Source organism: Oenanthe melanoleuca, chromosome 4 (assembly GCF_029582105.1).
Source record: "Oenanthe melanoleuca isolate GR-GAL-2019-014 chromosome 4, OMel1.0, whole genome shotgun sequence".
NCBI lineage: Eukaryota > Metazoa > Chordata > Aves > Passeriformes > Muscicapidae > Oenanthe > Oenanthe melanoleuca.
Window position 1 is genome coordinate 52,352,595 of NC_079337.1, and position 24,837 is coordinate 52,377,431.

General features: G+C 37.6%; 1 protein-coding gene across 1 annotated transcript in view; it reads left to right on the forward strand.

Moving 5' to 3' along the window:
- The window catches only part of DHX15 (DEAH-box helicase 15), a 46,315-nt gene extending 29,399 nt beyond the window's left edge, over positions 1–16,916 (forward strand). The window contains exons 8-14 of the mRNA XM_056489396.1: positions 469–618; positions 784–892; positions 2,027–2,218; positions 5,275–5,397; positions 7,507–7,697; positions 14,997–15,166; positions 16,351–16,916. Of these exons, the coding sequence (XP_056345371.1) occupies positions 469–618; positions 784–892; positions 2,027–2,218; positions 5,275–5,397; positions 7,507–7,697; positions 14,997–15,166; positions 16,351–16,468 (1,053 nt within the window). The 3' untranslated portion in view covers positions 16,469–16,916. The remainder of the gene's footprint in view (positions 1–468; positions 619–783; positions 893–2,026; positions 2,219–5,274; positions 5,398–7,506; positions 7,698–14,996; positions 15,167–16,350) is intronic.
- The last annotated feature ends 7,921 nt before the right edge of the window (positions 16,917–24,837 follow it).

A 24,837-nucleotide genomic window follows, 5' to 3' on the forward strand; every position in this document is an offset into this window, starting at 1 on the left:
TAAATGCAGCAGATATTTTGTACTGTGATAGTCTGTATGTATCCTTGAAATACAGTATTGTTTTGTCATCAGGCTGATCTTTACAGTTGCATAAAACCTTGATGTTAGATTTTTCTCATCTCTAGAATGATTATTCAATCTCATAGTTATATCAAGGCAACATTTTAATGGGATTTTTGAGCATCGTGAGCGTTTAGCACTTTTACCATGAAAATCTTACCTAAAAGTACGTTTAAGAACAGGGAGCCTGGCAGGAGTTGATGTTAACAGATGGATAAAAAATGCTGTTCTCTAGACAGTTGTATTTGAAGCTCTCTAAAGTCTTTTGTAGCAAGCTTTTTTAAATTTTCACATACATACAACTTGTGCAGAAGCTATGTTTAAAAATAAGTTTAAAGCAGTTTGGATAGTTGTCCTATCCATGAACACTGTTGATTCTTTTACCTGCTCTGCCCTACTCTGCAATAGGTGTACAATCCTCGTATCAGAGTGGAGTCTCTGTTGGTGACTGCGATCAGTAAAGCGTCTGCCCAGCAGCGAGCTGGCCGTGCTGGTCGTACTCGGCCAGGCAAGTGCTTCAGGCTTTATACAGAGAAAGCCTACAAAACTGAAATGCAGGTAGGATTGTGGTTTTTACATTGTGTTTATAAGAATGTCTGATTCAGGTTGTTGAGTGCTGTGCTATTAAACAAAATTAGAATTTGAATGCTTCTGTGGTATAAAGTGTCTGGAAGAAGTGTTACAAATTTTCTTTTTTTTTTTTTCCCCCCCTCATCCCCCCAGGACAACACATACCCTGAAATTTTGAGATCTAACTTAGGATCTGTAGTATTACAGCTCAAGAAGCTTGGTATAGATGATTTGGTGCACTTTGATTTTATGGATCCTCCAGGTATCTCTTTCCATCTTTCCAATCTTTATTTTTGTGGCTATTTTATATAATGACAACATGGCATAAATTCTCTCATTGTTTTTTTCTCTTTTTTTTTTTTTTTATTATAAACTGTAAGCAATGTCTTTTGTTTATCCTGAAAATCAGTGCTCTGTGTCATATCCAAGCAAGCTTTTTCTTTCTGTGTAAGAGCTTTTAGTGGAACCAAGGAAGTTACTGAAAGCCCCTTGCCTTTAGAGAATAACAGAAAATTCTTGACATGAGAAAGTCTGTTATTTGAGGTTTTTTACTTGTCACCTTGATTGCGTGTCCTAATTGTGCAATCAGTTAAAACTGTTTGTAAATAAAATGGGCTGGTGTTTTTAAAACTGAATACATGGTTTGGCTCAAACTCTAATTTATATACATCTTTCTTCTAAGTGTTAAATGTTCATATATGCTTCAGAAATAACTGATTTATATTGCTAATCAAAAATGTAAGTCAGTCATATATAAATAGGTGAGTTGTTTTTTTCCCCTAAAATAAAAATCTGACATATGCTGTAAGTTTTTAAATAGTTCTACAGAACAATTAAATTCTTTATTCTGCACAACATGTATGATAGCTTAGCAGAAAGACTTCTGGATTTCCTTTTATTTTTCTTTATGGGTTAATACTGACAGTGTGAGGAATGCAAGATAAAGAGAACATTCTTACAGTCTTTCTGAAAGTGTATCTAAGGTATCTAAAGTTGATATGGCTGACATATTAGGACTATTGATCTATTTAGTATGGAACAAGGGAAAAAATACCTGCAGGGAGAAGTGATATTACTGATACTGAATATTTCACAATGCCACTGCTTCTGAATTTTGAAAAGCAGTAATCTTGAAATATTCAAAGCTTGTGATTAGGTTAAAAGCTTTTCTATATGAGTATGCCCTCCTTGCTGCCCCTATTCATTCATGCTTGGGTGTGTATTGCTGGATTTGGTAACAGTTTTACATTTGGATGATAGTGAATGGAGAACAGAAAAAAAAAAAAAAACCAAACCAAAACCCCTAAATATTATAACAATCTGTGCTTCCTTGGTTTTTGCTGATTGAGAGCATTTTGGTTAATGTGTGAATTCACATACTTTTTTTTTCTTTCAGCTCCTGAAACTCTGATGAGAGCCTTAGAGCTTTTGAATTATCTGGCTGCTTTAAATGATGATGGAGACTTGACTGAGTTGGGATCGATGATGGCTGAATTTCCATTGGATCCACAGCTGGCTAAAATGGTTATTGCAAGCTGTGACTACAACTGTTCTAATGAGGTCCTATCTATTACTGCCATGTTGTCAGGTAATAGCAGGAATAGAGAAACTAAACAAATTGCAGATCTTCAGTTTGGGGAAAATTTAATTTTCCTACATCAGAAAAATAACATAATAATATTTTTAATAAAATTAGAATTACTTTTTAAAACTTCATATATGGGTTCAGTTATTAAGGATTTATGTTGAGACCTTGAATCTTGTGAGTAGTAATATTGAAAACTAGTGCATAAAATGATTTAAGAGTTTGCTCCTAACATCAACATTAAAAATATATATATATATTTGAATTGTTAGGAGTGGGGAATCAGACTAGTGGAACAGAATTTTCCATTTAGTTTCATGACCAGGCCCAGAAATGTCATCTTGGCCACAAATTTTTAATGAAGTAAAGTCTATTTTGTATTGTGCATTCTTCTGCACTTTGATAAATCATGGTCTTCCCAAAGGGATTGGAGTATAATTAAATCGTAAACTTGTACATGATACATTTTTCAGTCATTAAATAGCAAAACTGGAGAACAGTCAGTATTTCAAAGGGAAAAAAGAAGCTTGGAAGGAAAATGTATCTTTATAAGAATTAACTGAGGTGTACAGTTATACTCTGCTGCTGTTGCATGAATAGCTCTGTGTCAGAGCAGAGCTGTGTGCTGAGAGAGCTTAAAGAGAGGAAAATGTTACTAAGCAAACCTTGTATTTCATTTCCCCGTTGTGTGGAAATGACTTTGTTTTATAACTAGAGGTCATAGGACAAGCAGCAGGTTTTAATCTGTTATGGAAATGGGGGTGTTCATACTCTGAAGTACTCCTTTGTCTGTGGGATTTACCTTTGGTAATCTACCAGGCTCTCCACAGTGCAGGTGTATTGCTGACATGCTTAACTTGGATGGATAGAAAAAAATATTTGACTAAGTGTAAAATCTGTTGCTTCAGTTTAGTCTTACAGTATATTTATATGAAAGTTTTAAAGAACAAGTTAAAATGTTTGTTTCAGAGTTATGATTGTTCAGACTCAGAGCAGATGGGCAGGGCAGAATCATAATATTTTTCTTTATTTAAATGGTAGGCTTAATTGCGGAGGTGGTGGTAGGTTGGTGCCTGTCTTTCTCTTCTCTTTCCCCTTCTCCCCCAGTATCTACTATAGGTTTAGGTTTTTTGTCCATGGCCTTCAAATGATTTGCTTTACTCCCTTTCCAATTTACCTTTTCCTAGGCCATGATACGTACTTGTTTTAAACCAAAATTAATGTAATTATAAATAATTTTTTTTTGAAAAATAAAAAATTGATTGAAGCTAGTTAATATATGGGCCATGACTAAAACATTACTCTTAAAAAACCCATAGTCCTGGTCTTTGTGAGGGCTGTTTCCCAAATTAAGCATTTTAGACCTGCAGCATAATAGTATGTTTTGGTGCATTAAGTGCACATAAGGATTGTCGGGTTGTTGATAGCAATCCATGTATTTAGTTTGGACTGAATGGGAAACTAGGTGACAGAAAAGAGCAAAAAGAGCATTAAGTAAATGAGCAGAATAAATGATTACACAACATTTTATAAGAGCCATAATGTCATGCTGTAGGATGGAAAGTACTATCACTTTTCAAAACACTGAATTAAGGCAGTGATGTAATAATCTGGATTTTGCTTTTATTAGTATGAGTTAGAAATTAAAATATACTTGATATTATCTCTTTTTTTCAAATGTGGGTCCCATTATACAGGGTGTTTATTTCACGCCTGCATTTACATTTTCTTTAATACACTGGACTTTGTGGATTTGTTACCATGATTCACTGTTACAGTGTGATTTATTTATTTATTTATTTTCCTCAAGTTGCATCTGGTATTCAGTTTACAGTATCTAGTGCTTTGGGACTTTTATACAAATTTAAGAGTAAAGAAAAACTACATAACTGCACAAAAAAGCCCTCATTTGATAGGGGTATGTCATGCAAAGAAGTGTTCTCATGTGTTCTCAGGGCTTCAGTTAATGAAAAAACTAATGTAGTTCCAAGCAGCTGGAAAAATATGAGAAATTTTTTAGTATTTAATCATTAATTTTATTGAAATTTAACCTCTTAAAAATTGCACTTGCTTAAAATCAAACTGATCTATTTTCTGGTATAGATCTCTGTAAAGTAAATCACAAAATGGGTAAGGTTGGAAGGAATCACAGTGGTGGCCTGGTGCAACCTCCCTGTTCCAGCAGATCTCTTATAACTACTTTCAAGATCTTGTGGGTTGATAGTAATTTTACAGCATACTAGCATGTTGATGGATCATGAATTAAGTTGGCTGCAATACTATATATGGTCTTGGCTAGCTTGTGTCTGGAAATAAATGATAAAACGTGATTTTTGGATGGAAGTGAGATGAGTCAGATGTATGTAAGAGAATGTAACGATAGAGAAAGCTCCTCATGTTATATTTTTTGATATATAGTTTTTATTTGAAATAGTACCAAAGGACGGTTTAACCTTCCACCACTGCCGCTATCATCACAGCCTTTAGACTTATTAATACTTTCATTCACATGTTTGTATACCAGTGCTGATAGCAATACCTTGTGGGAAGAGACTTGACTGGTGTGCTCTGTCTGGTAACAAACTTTCAATAATCAAATCTCAAGTTGTTTAGACCGTGCTAGTACACTACAGCTTCAGGATTATTTACTTTGTCTGTTGGGGCTTTCCGGAGAAGCAAATTTGCAGTTAAAGTGTTTCATTCTATGTGGTACTAGCTCCTGGTAGAGCTATCAGCACTGGATTTGAACTAAGATCTGTTTAGCCTTCCAGTCTGTGTAGGTAACCTTGATGGCCTTCAGACTAGTCATTTTGATGCATACATATAATTCTATTCAAATAATCAGGTACTCTGTAGCTTTGAAACCCTCTTGTCTTACAGATGTGGTTAGGTGTTGATGTACCAAATCAAGGTAGTAAACAGTCCAAGATGCAGTTGGAGGCCATCCTGCCCTGCCCTATGCTCTGTGAACTGACCTAGCTAGGCCTTGTTCCTCTATCTGTGAATGCGTGACTCATCGATATGGGCGTTTGTGTTGGGCCCATACCAACCTTGTTTAGTCCCACAGTGTTTTGTTCGCCCCACGGAAGCAAAGAAAGCAGCAGATGAAGCCAAGATGAGGTTTGCCCACATAGATGGAGATCATTTGACGTTGCTGAATGTCTACCATGCTTTCAAGCAAAGTAAGTCTGTGTCCGTTATAGTAAAATTATTAGTTATGCTTCGTGTTGCCAACTTCTGTTTCTGTGTTCCAAGTACACTTGAAAGGCTTGGATTTTGTTATTTAAGTGCTACTTTCCTTTGGGGGTCAAGCAAAACCAAAAATGTCCCCAAGCAATCTTGTAAGAAATTGATGAGCATGCAAACAAGCCAGGCTTTAAAATCAATGCTGGGTAACCTTGGACAGAAGGAAGCAAGTGTTCCTGTAATTAAGAAATATTGGAAGTTTATCTAACATTAATTATAAAAAAATCTGCATAATTGCTTAGTGATTTTTCAGGGAGAGCAGTACAGAAAAAACTGTGAATTTGGAGAAGGATATGTTCCTAGAACAAAAACCTTTTTAATCCTAACTTCTTAATGTAGTTAGGAATTCAGTAATAGGTGTTTGGAACAGATTGGGAGGCAAAGGGGTGATGCATCAAGAAGAATCAAGGTAGAACTGTGTGATACATATGTTTCAAGTATGTAATTTCTGTGGATGGAATTTAGAGAAAATGTATGGTCCTCTTCCGCATAGCTGAATATATAGTTTATAATTTAGCAGCTTAAAGAAGGTAAAAATGAACAGGTGAAGCTAGGAGTTCTTGTGAAAAATGAAAGTGACCCACTTTTTTTAACAGTGACTTATATTGGTGGCCAGTAAAAAGATTGCTATAAACTGCCAGCCTGGTGCTCCAGTTATACTTTCCTGTTAGCAAACAAAAAGCAAGCAGTCTTTTTACCCTGAGTAAAAAGAAATGCAATTCAATGCCCCTTTCTGTTACAGATTTGATTTAGAAATTTTATATTGAAACCTAACACTACCATTATGTGACAATCCAAAATAATGCAAAAGTACAAATACATTCAGTTTACAATACAAATGAGAGCTGAGAAACTTTTATTAAACATCTGTAAATTTGTTGCTTGTTTTTTTCCTGTTAGCTTTTTCGTTAATAGGATCTGGTGGACAATTTGTGCATGTTTCTTTAATACTCAGTTTACCAAGGGATGGAATTATTTCAGGAATCATTTTGTGAAATTGTGAATTGACCTTTGGGATCAGAAGACAAAATGCTACTACTATTTGTATCTAGAACAACATAAAACATCTATGGGCAATCTGTGATGCATAGTTCAGTTGGCTCAGAAAGCAATATGCGATGGTACTGCACAGTAGAATCATAACTGTACCACAGCTTCATTCGTACTTCATTTAAAATATATTCTGTAAGATAAGCCCAAGTTCTTTCTTGTACTTTACCTCAACTTCCATAGCCTTTGTTCTTTTCAGTGCAAATTAAAAAAAGTCTCTTCTTTCTGAGTGTTACCTTGAGTTTTAATTCTTAAGGCTGGCTTTGTTGGATTATTCAACTGAAAAAGATTAGAAGAGCATTACTTGGAAAGTCAGAATTCCTAGGGAGATCTGGGTTTCTTGATGTGAAACATGCAGGTATTTATACTGACAGAATGGCTGAGCCTTGCTGTTTCATCAGATTTCTCAGCTATCAGCAGTAGGAACAATTAGAGTTCTGTTACAGTGGCTGTATTTTACCAGTCACATTTACTTAAACTGCTGTGAGGCGTGTCACACTTAGAACAGACTGTTTGTATAGCTCTTAGCTGTTACTTGGGTGCATAATTTAAGGTAGGGTTTCATTTCTCAAATACAACGTAGTTATGTACAGTTGTCTTGTATGTTCGTTGCGTGCGACACTTAAAGGTTGTGCAGTGTTCCTGACATCAGGAACGTTATGTTTTACACTTCAGGTTTGGAAGATGGTTTTTCTAGTTGCAGGATGGGATTTTTCAAGTGTCTGAAATTTATTGGTGTGGTATTTCAGTAAAACAGCAGTGTTATTAGTGAGGGGGAAAAGCCCTCCTTTTCTTCTGTCCTGACCATGTGCTTCCTGAATAGAAAAGTTTTGGCAGGTTACCTAGTTGCAAGAAATCGACTGAATGAACCAAGAGCTGTTACCATTTATAAAAGTTTATGGATATTTTTTGCCTGCTTCATCTGACTGATGAATCGGTTAGTTGCTATTTTATTTACTTCTTCTAATTTTGATTCATGTTTTCTAATGTTGCAGATCATGAGTCGGTTCAGTGGTGTTATGACAACTTCATTAACTACAGGTCCCTGATGTCTGCAGACAATGTACGCCAACAGCTGTCACGAATCATGGATAGATTTAATTTGCCTCGTAGAAGCACAGATTTTACCAGCCGAGACTATTACATCAACATAAGAAAGGCATTAGTTACTGGGTATTTCATGCAGGTATGTGTGTATTCTCATAGGGAAATCAGTTCAGTGTTCGTGGCTCATAATGTTAGTATTGCTGTTACAATTTACTAAAGCTTAATATATGTTATTTAAATTACATGTGGCTAACTATATTGCTATGTAGTTTTTGTCAGGCTGCTAGGGATGACTCGAGTAGCTCATTCTTCAGTCAAATGGAAAAAAATGTTCTAGGCAGTCTTAACAGTGTATCAAAATCTCCTTTCTGGCGTGACCATTCATGAAGTAACTACATAAAACATTCCAAAGTAACTGCAGAATATGTAGTTCTAAAGTTACTTGTAATCTGATACTAAAAGGGGAAGTACAGCGGTATGTAAATGTGAAAAATATGATCTTTACAAAGAGTATTTTCTTTTGTATATTTTTCCATATTTGTATTTTACTTTTCAATTACATGGGTCAGATACTGGAGTACTGGAGCACTTCTGTAATCTCAGTATGCATACTGTTTGAAATGCATTTGCCACTTGAGCCAGGATGCTGTGGAAGCCAATCTCCCCTGCTGCCACCTGCATGCTTTGCATTTCAGGTTAAGCATGCCCCAAGCTAGAATGCAGGCTGCTTGGGTTTTTGTTTGTTACTTTTTTGTTTGGTTTTGGTGTGTTTGTTTTGGTTTTTTTCCGCCCTTAGTCCCATCCTGTGATTTTTCTCTTCCAACATTCATGCTTAGGACTGCTAGAGTCTCTTTGCTGGCTCCTGCAGATACAAAGTGAATCTTCATCCTTATTGGCTCTAGACTGTTGTGATAATGCTTTTCATAGCAAAAAAAAAAAAAGCATTTGACACATCTCTGCAACATCTCTGCTACAGCTTGATACCTCGCTTCTGGAGAGCACAATCTTGTTGTCTTGAAGAGGCTGACCAGTGCCCATGGCATTTCCTAATTTTGTCCTTGGGCTGCATTCTCGTGGTGTTTAAACACAAATGCTTGCCAGTTGGTCAGTGCTGTGCAAGTGAAGATGGCATGGGCCTGACAAGCACACCCGAACTGGGACACAGACTTGGACACCCTGTCCTTAAACCGCCTCTGCCAAGTACTGTCTCCAGGGCTCAGCCAGTCAGTCTGCAGCAGAAACATCTTCCTGGGTATTCAGAATACAGAAATATCAATGTCAGCAACTGCATTTCAGTGTAATGCAAGTGGGAGATTAAGGCTGTTGGCTGCTCTTAAATAATTAAATGGTTCTAAAGCCCCACTTCCTGTAACCTTTCAGACAAGTAGGCTGTAACAGTGAGTCCTTGAATTTGGGGCATGTTTTCTGCATATTTCTTGGCAAATGCTTCAGAACACATTCCCACCTATACTTTTAATTCTGTAAATGCTTTGAAAGACAACAGTTCTAGCTGGCATTCCATTTTGGGCCCCAGGCAGGTCTGAGTGCCACAGCTGCACTTTTGTTTGGCACTATACCCCATTCCTTCTTTCACTTAATTGGACCTGTGGGGAGGCCATGTAGTTGAAAGTTGGTGTGGTCTCAGTTTTGTTTCATGTTACTTGGAGTGAAACTCTTCCTCTAATTGGTATTTTGTGTTAGAAAATACTATTCTCATGCATGGGGAGCTTCATCAGTGTTGGTGCAAGTAGATTTTTAGTCTGTGCATCTTAGAGGAGTTAAAGATCTTAGTATTTTTGCTGTGAATAGAGTAGTAAGTAGGCTATGCAGATGAAAATTAAAGCCTGTCCAGAGGTCTCCTTAGGCTTCCGTGGTCAGTAGATTGTTTACTGCCTCCCTTACCCAAAATGCCTAATGGAATTTTTGGGATGTATCAAGAGATAGTTATAGCAGACCTGATGAAACTGTTTGGAGTGGAAGCCATTTCAGTTGTGATTCTTCTGCTTCAAAGTGTTTCAGTCTATTTTAGTTTGAATTCCTTCAACTCTTTAAATCTCTATGATAGTGTGGGACCTATTTGACCTTGACTCTGAACCTTCTATAATGAATTCCACATTGCTTTAAGAAATCTTCAGTAGAAAATTTTGAAATACTCAGATGTGTTTTACCAGCAGCTGAAGTACTTACAATTGTAGTCTGTATACACATTACACCCCCTCTCTTCAAGCTAATACTCAGGCTGTAGCATTTGGAGGTTCTTGTTCAGAAAACCTTAGTAATGAAATGCATACATCATCCTTTGTCCTCTTAGTACAGGACATGTGTGGAATTCCAAGTGTGGGCACTTGCAAAATGTGTGTGTGTGTTGTAGATGGCTTCTGCATGTAAAGTACTAAGGTCTGTGGACGACACATGGCAGAAGTTGATTCTTTAGACTTTCTAAATTTAAAAAGACAATGTGAAGTGGAAAAAGCAGTAACAGCCATTGTCTTGAAATACTTCTAATTTGTTCCATTGTTTATACCTTGTAATTGCCTGCTGTCCTGAAACGAGTCTTAAAATTTCACTGTTGAATTTTCTGTACTAACCAAGGCCAGTGGTTTAGGTCAGACAGTTTAGGCTTGTACTAACTATTGTAATAGTACTGGTTATGTAATCAGGACTAAATACTGTATGTTTACCTGCCTTCAGTTGTGTGTCAGAGACAGATAAATGTGGAATTTCTGCTGGTGATGAATCATCTCTTTACCCTTCATATTTAAATGCAAATTTGAATTCCAGTAAATCTGCCATAGACAAGCAAAGTGAGTAGTAAAACAATTTAAAGCTGTCAACAATTCTGTATATAGTAAAACTTCTGGAAAGACAGATATTGACAATAAGTTAAATGTCTTTTTAAATTTTTGTGCTGTGCCACAGATTTCTTATAGTTCTTATAATGCAAAACTTTCAAAATTACTTTCTGTATCGCACATCAGAATATGCAGAGGACATGTAAAATACAGCAAGGGTAATCTTTGCATAAAGAGAAGTACTGATTTCTCAATTATTTTGTTCTGAACATAGCCTTTCTTAGAAAGGGAGAGAAATTGGCATGTTGTACTGTAATATATTTGTAAGTTGGTAATAAAGTTCCAGAACTAGGTATAGATTATTTCTCTTATTTTTGTTAAGTAACTAAGCATACTTTAGAAAAATCTAAATAGGATAAATACTGTAACTTAGTGTTAGCTGGGGATCAAAGTAAGTAACAAGGATAGGTAACCCCGGAATGGAGGCTTATTCCTGATATCCATTGAAAAGTGCTTAGAATCTTTAAGGTGTTAATAGTAGTTGAAGTAACTGTGGTTAAGACTAAGCAAAAACTAGTTATGCTACAGAAAGCAAGCTAAGGAAACAAATTGGAAAAGGCAAGCAAATGACAGAATATCTTAAGGATGGGTCATCTTCCTCTTAGTGATTTTTTTTTAATCAGTTGTCAAAAGCAATCTAGGTCTTTATCATTGTATTTTCAATCTAGTATTGAAGACAGAACAAGAAATAGTTGAACATTTGAATCAGAATTTAAAAGTGGAAGCAAGTCCTGTGTTTTCAAATCAAAGAATGGATCAGGTTGGAAGGGACAACAGTTGGATTATCTGGTCCAACCTCCCAGTTCAAACAGAGTCATCCTAGAGAACATGGCACAGGATTGTGTTCAGATGGTTCTGGAATATCTCCGTTGAGGGAAACCACAAACTCTGGGCAGTCTGTTCAGTGCTCTGTCACTGCACAGTAAAGAAGTTAGTAATGAAGTTCAAATGGAACTTCAATCTGTTTCTCTCTCTTGTTTCTTCTATTGCTTGGCACCACAGAAAAGAGCTTGGCTTCCTTCCTCCAGCCACCCTCCCTTCAGATACTGATGATGTCTCTCTTCTCGAGGCTGAACTGGCCCAGCTCCCTCAGCCTTTCATTGTAACAAAGATGCTCCCGTCCTTTAATGATCTTTATAGCCCTTCTCTGAACCTACTCCAGGATCTCCATGTCTCCCTTGTACTGAGGAGCCCAGATCTGAAAACTTCAGGTGGAGCTCTCTAGGACTAAGTAGAGGAGCACTCATCCTGCAGGCAGTGCTCTTCCTAAAGCACCCCAGGATACTATTCGCCCTCTTGGTTAGAAAGGTATGCAGATCAAGCTTAGAATCTTTCTTGGGAGATATGACTTGGTCAAACACATGGTGTATATATCATGGTCACTACAGAGGATAAACTTAAATGACCAATACCGTACAGGAATTCAATTGTCAGATGAGTTGCCTTCTAATTAAAATCTCATTCCTGATGCTACTCAGCTTTGGTGCTTATTTCTTGTATGGAATTATGTATATTTTCAAGTCTTTACATAATCAAGCTCCTCCAATAATAGAATGGAAATAAAATAAGCCTGTGACACAAAGGTAGTCACTGGTGCATTTAATAGTATTCATTTTGCTCTTGAAGAATGCAGAAGAGTGGTGTAAAACTTTTTAATATATTCAGAAGCACTCCTGCATGTGCTGCAAGCAGAAATTTTGGAAATCAAGGCAACTGCCAGGATTCCTTTGGTGCATGCTATCATTCTTTTGTCAGAACGAGGACCAATAATTTCTTTGAACTGTCTGTCAAGACTAGCATGCCACAATATATAGCCCTAAATCGAAAAGGGCTGGATCTTGTGATACTGTTCCTGCTTTTGACCTTACAGTTGCATTTGGATTATGTTTTAGTGTTTGATTGAAGACCCTAACTTCGCCCTCTAGGTTCAATGACATGATAGCTAATAAATAAGCACAAGCATACTTAAAATTTCAAAGGAGAGTGCGTAATTCTTACTAAAGTTGTGGTGAGAACTTGAAGTGAAGCATTTAACTTTGGTGGTATGTGCCACTGTTTCCATTTGGGTTTGTCATGTTCATAAGAATAGTATATTTGTCTTTAAATCATCAGCCGTGTGGGCTTTCTGGGGCTACATAGTAATCTGTTGCAGCAATACATGGGCTGGCTTGGCACTTGCCCATTCTTTTAAAGTTGTGTTCAGATAGTCTAGTTCTTTGGTGATCTCAGGGTTTTCAGATATGTTCTGTAGGATCTTGCTAGCTACCACTACTCATTAAAATATGAGCTCACTTCCAAGACATACTTTGTATGATCCTGTGATTTCTGTGGAAGCTCACTCCCTGTACTCTGAAAAACATCACAGAATGGTTGAGGTGAAAGGGCCCTCTGGAGATCACCTGGTCCAACCACCCCTGGATTTACAGGCACTGGTATTGCTTGTAAGCCAGGGTTTTAGAGGAGTGATTTAAGCTGCTTCACATTTGTACTTGTTTGTTCTCTTGTGTCAACCTTGGTGTGTGCCTGAGCCCATTCTAAATTCTTTCTGCTCAGTGACCTGTCAGGCCACTTACAGAGTGGAAGCAAGAATGGGCTTGGTCAGCTGTGGTGGAATAGTGCAGACCAGGAATGAGCAGGAAAATGTAGCAGCTGGCAGATCACTCTGGAGCCATAGCTTCACTCTGTATTTCCCCGCAGAGTTGACCCTAAAATTCTTTACCAAGGTGTGTGCCAACAAGCATACTCTGTAGAAAAACTTAAGAGGACAAATATTATAGCTCACTGATATCTCAGAATTGAAGCCATCACAGTAGTATGTAACCACTTAAAGGTGGCTTGTCCCTGATATCAATGGTCTAAGGAAACATTACATTTTCTTTGTAATTGGGGTTATTCCAGTTCTTGTCCTTCCCTGGAAATTAAGAGCTAAGTGTATGTTTCTGGAGCATTTATTTTTCTTTTGAGTATGCTTCAGAATTATACAAAGTCAATAAGAAACATAGCTCTGCCATTACAAATTACATGGTAAAGGAAATTGTATTTGGGAAAGGTAGAGTTTAAGACTTCACTTTTAATACATATGAGTGAGACTGAGGTGCTAAAGGTAAATTGTATTGAATTTAACAGCACACTTTTCTAGAATGAAACATTAATAATGCATTGTTCCATCCTTTCCTAGAAAGAATTAGAACAGGTAAAACAGATACTTTTGTGTGCATGTGTACTTTTGATCTGAAAAATGAAATTGATTAAAACTTCCTTTTAAAAAAACTGAGGTGCTGTGTTTGTGCTAGGCCTGTGACAAATGAGTGTCTAGTTTAGTCTAGCTTGCACCTATACGGCTGTTTAGTATTACAGCTGATGTTGTATTGAGTTAAATAAAATTAGGCCTAAATCATTACAGACAGTATCTGTTAATCTCCATTTAAAAGAACCTCTGCTGGTTTCCCAGACTTGAAATAAAATGTTCTCTCAAATATTTTGTGACAAAATTTGCAAACTATTGAAATAGTTTGTTCTACTCGTAAAACATGTTCGGGATATCCATGTCATAATGTTTTAAAGGGAAGCGCACTCAAAGTAAGTAATATAATAAAAAGAGATTCTGGTGTAAAACTTGGTAGCTATTGCTTTTGGAGGCCTGGGGTCTTAATCTAATATGTGGAATTTGCAATTGACTAGACAAAAAAGAAGGGTAAAATATACCTAGGAATTCAAGGAAATACACAGTCTACATTGAAGGAAAACAGCTAATGAGCTTATTAAAAATAGGTCTTTTTGATGTCTTTCAGCTGTTGCCCAGTCAATTTAATCTTCTTAGTTCTCTGTGTGTGTGTGTGTATATATATATATATAATGAGACTAGGTTATTTTCAATTACTGGTATCAAAGGGTTAATTTTAGTTACTTGTTCTGTTAGATTAGCTGTTTGTACAGAGGATATCATTCTAAGGATAACTGTCTGCTTTACCAAATCTTAATGAGCTAGGTATCGGAGTATCTTGGCAAGCCAGGCATTATTCCCTTTCACAGAGCAGGAAGCTTAGTCAGAGGGAGGTTAATTGATTTTCACCAAGGTCACAGCACAAGTGTGTTGCTGAACCTACATTTTCCAGCTCTGAAGCTCATGCTGTAGTGAGACCTCTCTCATAAAAGGATAACATTGTGGCTTACTGGTCCCACAGTGGCTACTGCAAATGAAATGCTTGAAGCAAATGTCTGTAGTATACCACAGTTGACTTTGTGTGAAGTTGCAAACCTGTCCAGTATATATTCCCTTCCAGTACTTTGTGTTTGCATTGTTGCTGTTCTCATAATGATTATTCTCTTTGGGTGATAATTATTTTTGTATGTTGCTTGAATTGTGTATTTAAATATACGCTTACCATAGTAGTTAGCAAAAACATCTGGCATCTTGATTGTGTCTATAAAAAGCATGAATACTTGAAGTGGTCAAGTCATGTGCCAAATTTAGATGAGGTTTGAAAGTTGGGTTAGTATGTTTTGTGTAGAACATTCAACAATCAGCTTGAAATCGCTTCATTTAAAAATTACTTGTGTTCATTAAAAAATGTCTTTTTGTTTAGGTGGCACATTTGGAGCGAACAGGGCATTACTTAACAGTGAAAGATAACCAGGTGGTGCAGTTGCATCCTTCCACTGTTCTTGATCACAAACCAGAATGGGTGCTGTATAATGAGTTTGTCCTTACAACGAAGAATTACATCCGGACATGTACAGACATCAAGCCAGAATGGTAAGCCAGAGTCTTGCAACAGTCATGATCTACTGTAGAGTTCTTGGGTTGTTTTTTTTTGTTTTTGCTTTTTTTAAGTTGAGGTCATTCTTTTCACTTTTCCTGAAGCTAGTTTTACAAAAAAGGTTTGAGGAATGGCAATGGTATGGACCTCAGATCTTGTAGGTGACTGAAGGTTGTCTTTGTGAGTACTTGTGCCTTTTTGTGGGTTTTGTGTTTAGACCTTTGATGCTTGGACTCTGTGTGCAGTGCACAGCTTGACTTAGAACCAGGTACTTCAGTAAGCTTGGAGTTGCAAAGTTTGGGGGTAGGTCCTAGCACCCACTTGCATACCTGAGTTAGGAGATACCAGTCCCTCAGTATCAGTTCTTCTGTTCTCAAGATCTAAGGCTTCTTCTGTCTGATTATTTCAGAAGGCTCTTAACAGTTTTTATGTTTTCTTAAAATTCTAAGGAAAGATGTGATGATAGTGCTGCAACTTGCCATGTCATGATATTTATTCATCAACTAAGTATATCAAGGAAATTGGAAGCCTGAATCTTTGCAGACAAGCAGAGATGTGAAGCAACTTGCCTGTCTTTAAAGTTGTACTTCAACTACCAGGTTGCAGTAAGCTTTGGGGACATAGGAAGCTCTTCAGTTGCTGTGATTTTACTGTTCTGCAGGAAGAGTTTAAAGATTCATAAGCTGGAAAACACAACATATATATTTATATTGTCTGTAGTAACTTAATGGAAAATATGTTTGAATCCCCGCTTAGAAATCTTGTTTCAACAAACACTGTCTAATCTAAAGCAGCATCCTGTGGCCTTGGTTGTATTTTTTAAGTTTAAAACAGCTAAGGCTGAAGTGTACTCTGACACAAGTGGATATTTGCATAGACTGCTGTGGCTGACGGGACTCTGACATTAAGTAGAGGCTCTGGCTGTGTGGGTTACCATGGCAGGTATGAAGCAGGAGGAAGAGTCTGTGAGGGGCACATGCCAGACAGCATCTCGTGAGACTCGTGTGCATGCTTTTTGCTTTGGACTTGGACACTTGTTCAGGATGGCACTGCTATTTTAAATGTATGTGCAGAATGAGCTGAAGATAATGGATAACCTTTGTTTCCTTCAGTTGTAGAACTTCTGTAAGATGCATCTTAAAGTTTGAGTAACAGTAACAAGCTTTTCCTTTTTTGACAGGCTGGTGAAAATTGCCCCTCAATATTATGACATGAGCAATTTTCCACAGTGCGAAGCAAAGAGACAGTTGGATCGCATCATTGCCAAACTTCAGTCCAAGGAATACTCACAGTACTGAATTTATGCTTTGAACTGAAGTTATTCAGAGGACAGCTTTAAGAGATGAAAGGATTCAAAGTTCAAGTTGTGCTCTTCACTTTGGTTCAATAATGGCCTTTATTTGAAAGCTTTTTAATTTTTCTTTACAGTAAATATTCCATTCTGATTTCATAAATTAAACATTTATGCCTCCCTTTTGTGTTGACACTGTAGCTCATACTGGAAAAGCTAATCAATGTTTTGCAGTTTATTGAAAGTAGTTCTATATATAACAATGTTATAAGCATTTCTTTAGAAATGGTTGAAAATGCTTCTAAAAATGTGATTATCGACCATGGTATGCATGATCGTTGTAATTGTTGACATTCCTTTTAGAAGTTGTGAAATGTTACAACTTGTGCTTCTGTAGACACAATCTTTGGCTTCAGTACAAGGGTACTGACTTCAATAAAGTCTATTTATACTAATTTTGTGCCACAGTATGTCAGTATTTCTATTGTTTTGACTGAATATGAGAAGCCCATTTAGTCTCCCACTAAACTGCTGTTTGATTGACCTGGCAGTAGTTTAATATTTTAATATTAAAAGTACAGATGTTTAAGCAGCACAATGACAATATAATATGATGCATACAATGTTGATCCCTTGCAAACTTGTTAAAATTATTTAGGAAAACTCAAAATGCATGCAGATGTGTTAGGAGAATGCTTTCTTCCAACATAGCCCTAAATATTTCTCAGACAGAACTGTAGTGGTGTGTCCTATAAAGTGAAGTGTGTGTGTGTGGCCAGGTAGAAATTGTCCTGCTGGGCAATATTCAGGTACTGTTTAGGATCAACACAAACAGCAGCATAAGTGACACTGTAGATCAAATCACACTGCACTGTTGTAATTTCATAGTGATTTTTTGTGAAATATGATTTGACAGCATAATCCCATGAAGAATTTATAGTAAAATTTTTTCACAGGGCTGGAGCACCTCTCTTAGGAGGACAGGCTGAGAAAGTTGGTATTGTTCAGCCTGGAGAAAAGGAGGAGACCTTATTGTGGCCTTAAAATACCTCCAGAGGTTTTAGAAGAATGAGTGGGGATTTTTACCAAGGCCTGTGGTAAAAACTTTTGCCAGTGACAGTACAAGGGGCATTGGTTTTACTTTGGTAGAAGGTAGATTGAGAAATTTGTCACTGTGAAAGTGGTGAGGCACTGCAGCAGATTGTCCAGGGAATTGTGGGTGCCAAATCCCTGGAGTGTTCCAGGTCAAGTGGGATGGGGCTTTGAGCAGCCTGGTCTAGTGGAAGGTGTCCTTGCCCATGGTGGGAGGATTGGAACTAAATGATCTTTAAGGTCTGGTTGAACCCAAGCCATTCTATGGTTTAATGTATTTGATCAGTTTTCTATTTTTTCTCTTCCCCTGGAATACACTGAGCTTTGGTCCTGCTGACAAAGAGCCAGCTGGATCAGCTCTTGCTGAAACTGGTTCCCTTGGGAAGAGAGCTGTGCTACTGTCATGCAGTAAGGCTAAAGCAAAAATAGGTTAGATTTGCAGAGCTGGTAACTAGCCTCAGACTAATTTTAACCACTGATGTTTGGGGTATCCTGTCCTATTTAAATCATAGCACTGGGCTATAAAATTACTTGGATTTTATTCCATTTCCAACTTTTTTTCTAATGGCTGCTTCCATGATGGAGAGTAGAGAAGTTTTGAAAACTTTGTTAGCAACTAAAATAGTAATAGTGAAGATAAAAATGTCAGAAGATTAAAATTTGAGTGGATTTATAATATGCAGTAGGCTTGGGAGTGTCTCTTGGGTTTACTGAGTGAGAGGGAGTGTGAAATGAGTCTTTCCTACCCTTTCCTACCCTTCCAAACCATTTTCAGTAGGAAGGAAGGAAAGAGCTTCACTTTGCATAAAAAGTCAAACTAGATTGTATTTTCTGACTGCAGTTAGAAGAGGTTTTATTTGAAACAGGGATTCTGAACTTCTTAAGCAGCTGGATTTCAAACTAGTATTCCTGAACATGCAAATGTAGATTTTGCAAATTTCTGCTCTGGGGTGACTCAGGCTGGATATGTGGAGTTTCCTGATGACTTGGTTATCCTCTCTGTGGTGAGCAGAAGGGATTGCTCTGTGCAGTGCTGAAAACAGGCTGCTCCCCAGGTAAGAACTGCTCTAGTATTTGTGTGCAGCCTTCAGCTGAACGGTGTAGAACCACCTTCGGCATGACTTTGCCTAGGTCTGGCAAGGGCCACAGACAGTGCTCTGCATGAAATGCCTTAGGGATCCCAGAACCAGCTGGCATCAGCTGCTGTAGCTTGGGTCCTTGGGGAGGGGGGAGCAGATGGCTATGGCTGTAAGTGGAACTTGAAAGACTTTGGCTTGTTCTTGGTGGTTTTATTTTTTCCTTGAATTGTCATACCCACAAGCTCAGCTTGGGCTGTGACAGCTGACCTGGGCTCTTCTCTGCTCTGCCTTTGCTACCAGGAATGCAAATATGACTGGCCAAACTTGTGTCCTCTTTCTTGACAGCTGTGCAACCCTGCCACCTTCCAATTAAGCTGGTGACGCCTGGGCTTAATTAGAAGGCTGGCGGTGTCCCAGCTGTCACTGGGGACAGAGCAGGCCGGGTGCCCCCACCCCTCCTGTGAGCAACAGGAAACAGCTTTCCTGCTGGGATGCTGATGGAATCTGGGGGATAGTGCTTCAGGGACATGGAAGCCTTGACACCTGGGGAACCTATTGCATTTGATACTTGTAATGACACTCGTGTATTTCTGAAAAACGCCTCCCCTTTATTGAAGAACTGACAAAGCACTTGAAAACTCAAGTTTAGGACTAAAGCATTTTCTTACGGGGTCTTTGTGTGCTGTGTATGGAGTTAATCCTTTGCTAAGAATTGAGTAGTGGAGAATGGCCCCAGGGTTGGAGTGGCTTTGTGCAGTCTGCTCTCTACCCTGTACTGATCTCAACTGAAGCCATTCAAGAGTTCAGGGTAGAAACACAGACTCCCTTAAATCACTGTGGGTACCTGAAGAATTACTGCAAAACTCACTTTTGATGTAATTTTAGAGCCATATAGCAGTGGGAGGGGAGCCAGGTGTCCAAGGAGTCATTGTCTATCTCTGAAGGAGTAATGACGGGTACAGCCGGGCTTCTTGAAGTACAATGTTTCCTGAGCTGGGCTTCTTGAAGTACAATGTTTCCTGACTCCTACCGGGAAACTATCAGGAACCACCTCCTTAGCTACCACTGTCTCAGGTACAGTGGATGCATGCAGACGAACTTGGGTTTGAGAGTACCTCTGGGGTTTTTTCAGTTCAGTGTTGAAAGGTAAAAGCTTGTTCCATTTTTTCTGATGAGAAAAATGTCAAATAAGGTTGCCCAGAGAAACAAAAGTAGACCAAGAAGGAGGCATAGGACTGAGACTGCTTTATCTGTGAGCGTAGGGAAGTTACTGCCTCCCTCTTAAACATGTTAAAAATACTCCGAGCTCTGCCCGTCATCAGAGCTCTGGCTGCTTATACTTACATACTTAAGCAGAATGCAGAAAATAAGGGGAAAAGATAGAAATCAAGAGTTTGCTGGTGTCAAATAGAAATTCAGCTTCTGTTTCGTTGTGTGAAAAGCCACAAGTAACTACAAGACACTGGGGCTCTTTTTGCTGGTTTGTGGAGCGAGGGTTCCTAAATAAAATGCAGTTGTCCCCAGCAGCTGCAGCTTTTGCTGTTCTGCTATGTTCCTGCCTTGCTGACACCACTTTAAGGTGTTCAGACTGTTAACTGAGGGTGTACATGTATTTTGGAGTAGAGAGGAACTGCTCCTTAGGATTAACTGGTTATCTGCTTTGGAACAATCTAAAAGGAAAAGTGATGTGTTGTTTACTTAGAGTGATCCTTTTATCAGAGACGTTCTGATGTTTTTGAAAATACTTGCTTTGTATATAATTATTTAATATAGTGTGGGACATTTGAAAATACAGAATATGGATTAGATGACAGGAGAACAGTACTAAGTGAAAGGAGTATATTTTTTGAAAAGAGGAAGTCTTCCGTCGTAATTGTGCTGCTGTGTAATACCTCAAAGCAGATAAGGGCTAGTATCAGTGTGAGGTCATAACTGTATTTAGGTTTGTTAGATGCAGAGGTAGTTACTAATGGCTAAGTACACGTGGTTAGGTACTTATCTTCATTATGGAGATACAAAGAAGTGATTAGTTCATACTGTGTTTAGGTTAGCACTTAGAATTTTTGTCAGGGAATAGAATAAATGGTGACTCCATGCTTTGCCATGTTTTGATGTCATAAAAGCACCTGAACTCTTGCTTTTGGGAGGTCTGTATGTACTGCAGTGCTAAAGACAAACACTGATGTTCCTTTGGGGTTTATGGGAATGTCTTAATTCTTTGTACCTGTGCCCATTCATGGAAGGGAGAGAGCAGCTGGGTTGGTATGTTCTGTATCACTTTGGTCAGTTTTGTCTGATCACCACCTCCCTTTTTGGATCAGGGCTTGTGTCACAGCATTGGTTTGTGATGTGTAGCTTGCAGACTGCACTGCTATGCGCTGCATACTGGAAACTGCTCTTTATTTGCCATAAAAAATGCAGCTTAAAGCAAAAATGCTGACATTAGATTTCACCACTGTCATGGTTTCATTTGAAAATATACCGTAGCAGAAGTCAAAAGGCAAAAAGTTTTCTTTGCATCCAGTCCAGCTACAATTATTAATTTGTAATCAGATTGCTCTAGTTCATTTCTAATAACATATAGCAATAAAAAGCCATAACACACCATGACAGTAGAAAGCAGAGAGTTATATTCTAAAGTACACAAATTTATTCATTTACTGTAGTTTGTGAAGATTAGATGTTTATCTTGGTTTTAGAACAACTGAGGATTCTAATAATAAACACATTTTACTATTAGAAGTATAATCTTACTCTGGTCGTTTGTTGACCTAAATTTTTTTAACTTCATAGCTATGTATGGGACATTTGATTTACGTGAAGCAGTGGAAAAATTACCTACTTGGTCAGCCTTACCTCTGACACTGGTAGCTTTGTTTTGGGGTATGTACACTTCCTGGAACTGTTCCTAGAATTGGACATCGATTCCCAGTAATACAAATGTCTCATATTTTTAAGCTTCAAACAGGCAGCTTTAAATCCAGAATGAAACCATTATGAGAGTATTTGCCCCTCTCTTCAGTTTTTCTTTCACAAATGATAAGCTTGGGCTGCCTCTTAATTGGTTAACTGATGCGTTTGAGATAAGTGGTTGGCATCAAGCAGATTCAAGCTTCCACTATCAAGGGATTAAACTAAATATGGTAACAGCAGTAAAATAACATTCCTGTAGAAGCGATAACAAGACTAGTTCTGCTGATTGTAGGTGTTTGATCTTGCAGTTTCAACTCGAATATAGTGGTTTCTCAGGAACATTGAATGTATGTTGGACAGATGATAAAATAATTTTCATTTGTGTACATCTCAGCTCTGAGTGGTTCTTCCAGCTGTGAAAGCTATGCAGTAGTTTTGTTGTATAGAAAAATAAAACATAGCACAAATTAATGCTGATAATAAATATTTCTTGTGGCTTTAAACGTGTTATTTTGGGTTGGTCTTATTCCTTTAGCTAAAGTAGGCCTCTTGCCTTCCATTTGAATTCAGTGTTAATTTTGTGAGCCTATTCCATTAATGTTCCCAGCCTCATTGCTTCCAGCAGCATAAACAATAAACACTTAGAGCAGCAGCTCTTACCAGGCTCCATAGAGTGGAGGGCTACTGGTGGAAGTATTTCCCTGAATGCTTTGTCTATTTAAATATTCAGCTGAGCAGTCAAACCACTTCTACTTATATTAGTAACCAATTTTAACCTCAAAAATACCAACCTTTTCAGCTTTATGAAGATGCTAGTGTTTGCTATCAAAATTTGTGTTCTGCTTTAAAGAATCAGACTTAATTTGACCTTTCAAACCTTAGAATTGTATCTTTGAGGTTGTTTCATTTTGCATGTTGAATAATAAGTAACTGATAAGCCTTTACTGTGACAGGGACAGAATCATTCTTTTTAAGAAATTAATGACCTTTGAACCCTTCCTAAAAGACTTAAAATTTGTACAGAAAGGCTTACACTTTGTACAGCAATAGCAGCAGCAGGTTTGAAGCAGTGTGAGTCACGACATGTTTATCTAAACCACTGTCCAAGAGGGCATTGACAGCTTTTTTCCAATGTGTTACTGCTTATACAATATAATGGAAGTAAACTCAAATTACTGCTACTTCTACATTCTTTAAACAAATAATTTGATTAAGAGCACAAATCAAATACAAGAATTGGAAAGAACTTAAAATTCCAGTCTTGATATTCATAATATGTACCCTGTTTGTTGAAAACTGGCATTTAATATTTTGTAAATTTATGGACAATGAACAGTTTCTCCTTTTAAGCAAACCAGTGTTGAAGTGTTCTTGCTCTCAAGCTCCTTGCTGGACTTGCTGGTATGTAAATCCACACTATTCAAATGTCTGTTCTCTACATTCTCAAGCATTGTCAAATACAAGGTTGAATAGTAATGCAGGGATTCTGACTCTTCTGCAGCCTACAGAAATCCTGCTTGTTTCTGGAGGAGAATTATGGAAGGAAAACTGAGTAGGAAAATCTCACTTTGAGATCTCATTCATAATCACTTTTGTTCTTCACGAAATAATTGCCTCTAATGGATATTATTTTTGCAAGTAAAGTTTAAGGATACAAATATAGTCTAATGGCTTGATATGAGACTAATATTTAGATCTCATTAGGTACACTGAGGTCTCAGAAATTAATTTATTTTTAGCAAACTAATTTGTTCATAAAAACAACTCTACTAATACTAGGTTTTCTATACTCAGAGTAGAACTTCCTAAATGAGGAACAAAGTCAACAGCAAATCTTTGTTCTTACTACTTAGAAAACCTGCTTTAAGAAAAACAGTTTATTCTTTCTTTGACTAATATGTAAAGAAAAGGACAAGCTGTGTTTCCTGTACAAATGCCTGCCTAGGTTTTTTCCTAACAAGGTTTGTTTTACTTAATTGGCTCAGATATGATGTCACTGAAGAAATCTAAACTTAGTGTTCTATCAAAACCCTTTGAAATATCTATCAATTATTTCTGAGGCTTTGCTGCCTCTTTGTGGTATTTCTTGTGTAAAAATGGAATTCTGTATTGATAAAAGCTTTTCTTGGGATTTTGCAAAAGACAGTTAAATGCAATTTCCCCAAGTTCTACCATGTGTGGTTGCGAGTCTGTCTTCCTCCATCCTCCACGTTCCTTCCCACGTGATACAGCCCATAGTGCCAGAGGAGTAGCTAAATATTGTTTGAATCTGTAATACAGTTTGTGATGTGAAGGTGATATTGCTGTATCAATGAGCTTTGAGTAATGTTCTGAATTAGGTGTAGCCTCCTGGCTTTTTCATTATCTGAACATTGAGGAGATCTCCTCATACCTTTCAGTACATCCATCCTTAGACAACATCTTTACTGTGACCAATACGATAATGCTGAGTCCACTCCTTTTTCATTACTCAGTACTTTGCTAATGAGCCAAATGTACCCAGAGGCTGGCAGAATAGCTGGGGGGGGATGGTTCTCAGATGTAAAGATAGTTACACTAGAGGCAGGGACTCATGAGAAGCCAACCATCTTGATTCCTGCTGATTTGGGTTATTCTAGGGTTCTCCCCCCAGCTCTGATTAGTTACTTCATAACTATAATCACACAAACATAATCACAGGAATGCTATTTTGGGGAAATTATAATCTGATAGGGCCTTAGCAATTTATTTACATTGTTAATTGGTGGTGAGGCTATAAAAGTTATGAACTACCTCATAAGTTCATGCCTGCTGACATTTGAATGGCATGTATTTGCTGGTTATTTATAATTTTGGGGGTATTGAACTGATGGAGATTACTCATGTTGAAAAGCTGCTGGAAGGCCTGAACTAGGAATTAAATTATCATAGTGGCTTCATTTTGTTAACAGTCTCATTGAAAATATCTTGCTTGCAGGACAATCAAACTCATCAGTGTTCTGCTCTTCCACTTCACTAGACAAAGTTTTAATCAGTGGCACACTTGATCTTGCAGAATTCAAGGAAAATAATTTCCTGCATTTTTGAGATGAGCAAAATTCATGTAATCTAGCTTTAATACTCCTGTCACTTTTTTTTTCTTTCTTTTTGAATAATCAGCTTTACTTCATTCAGTTGCCTTTTCATGTAACTTCAATTATCGTGATGACCCAATGCTTAGATGGAATTTGCTCATGGATGAAGAGCAAGCAACTGAATCTGAACTCAGGCAAAGCAGATAATAGAGTGATGGTGAGATCAAAACATTTTGAGA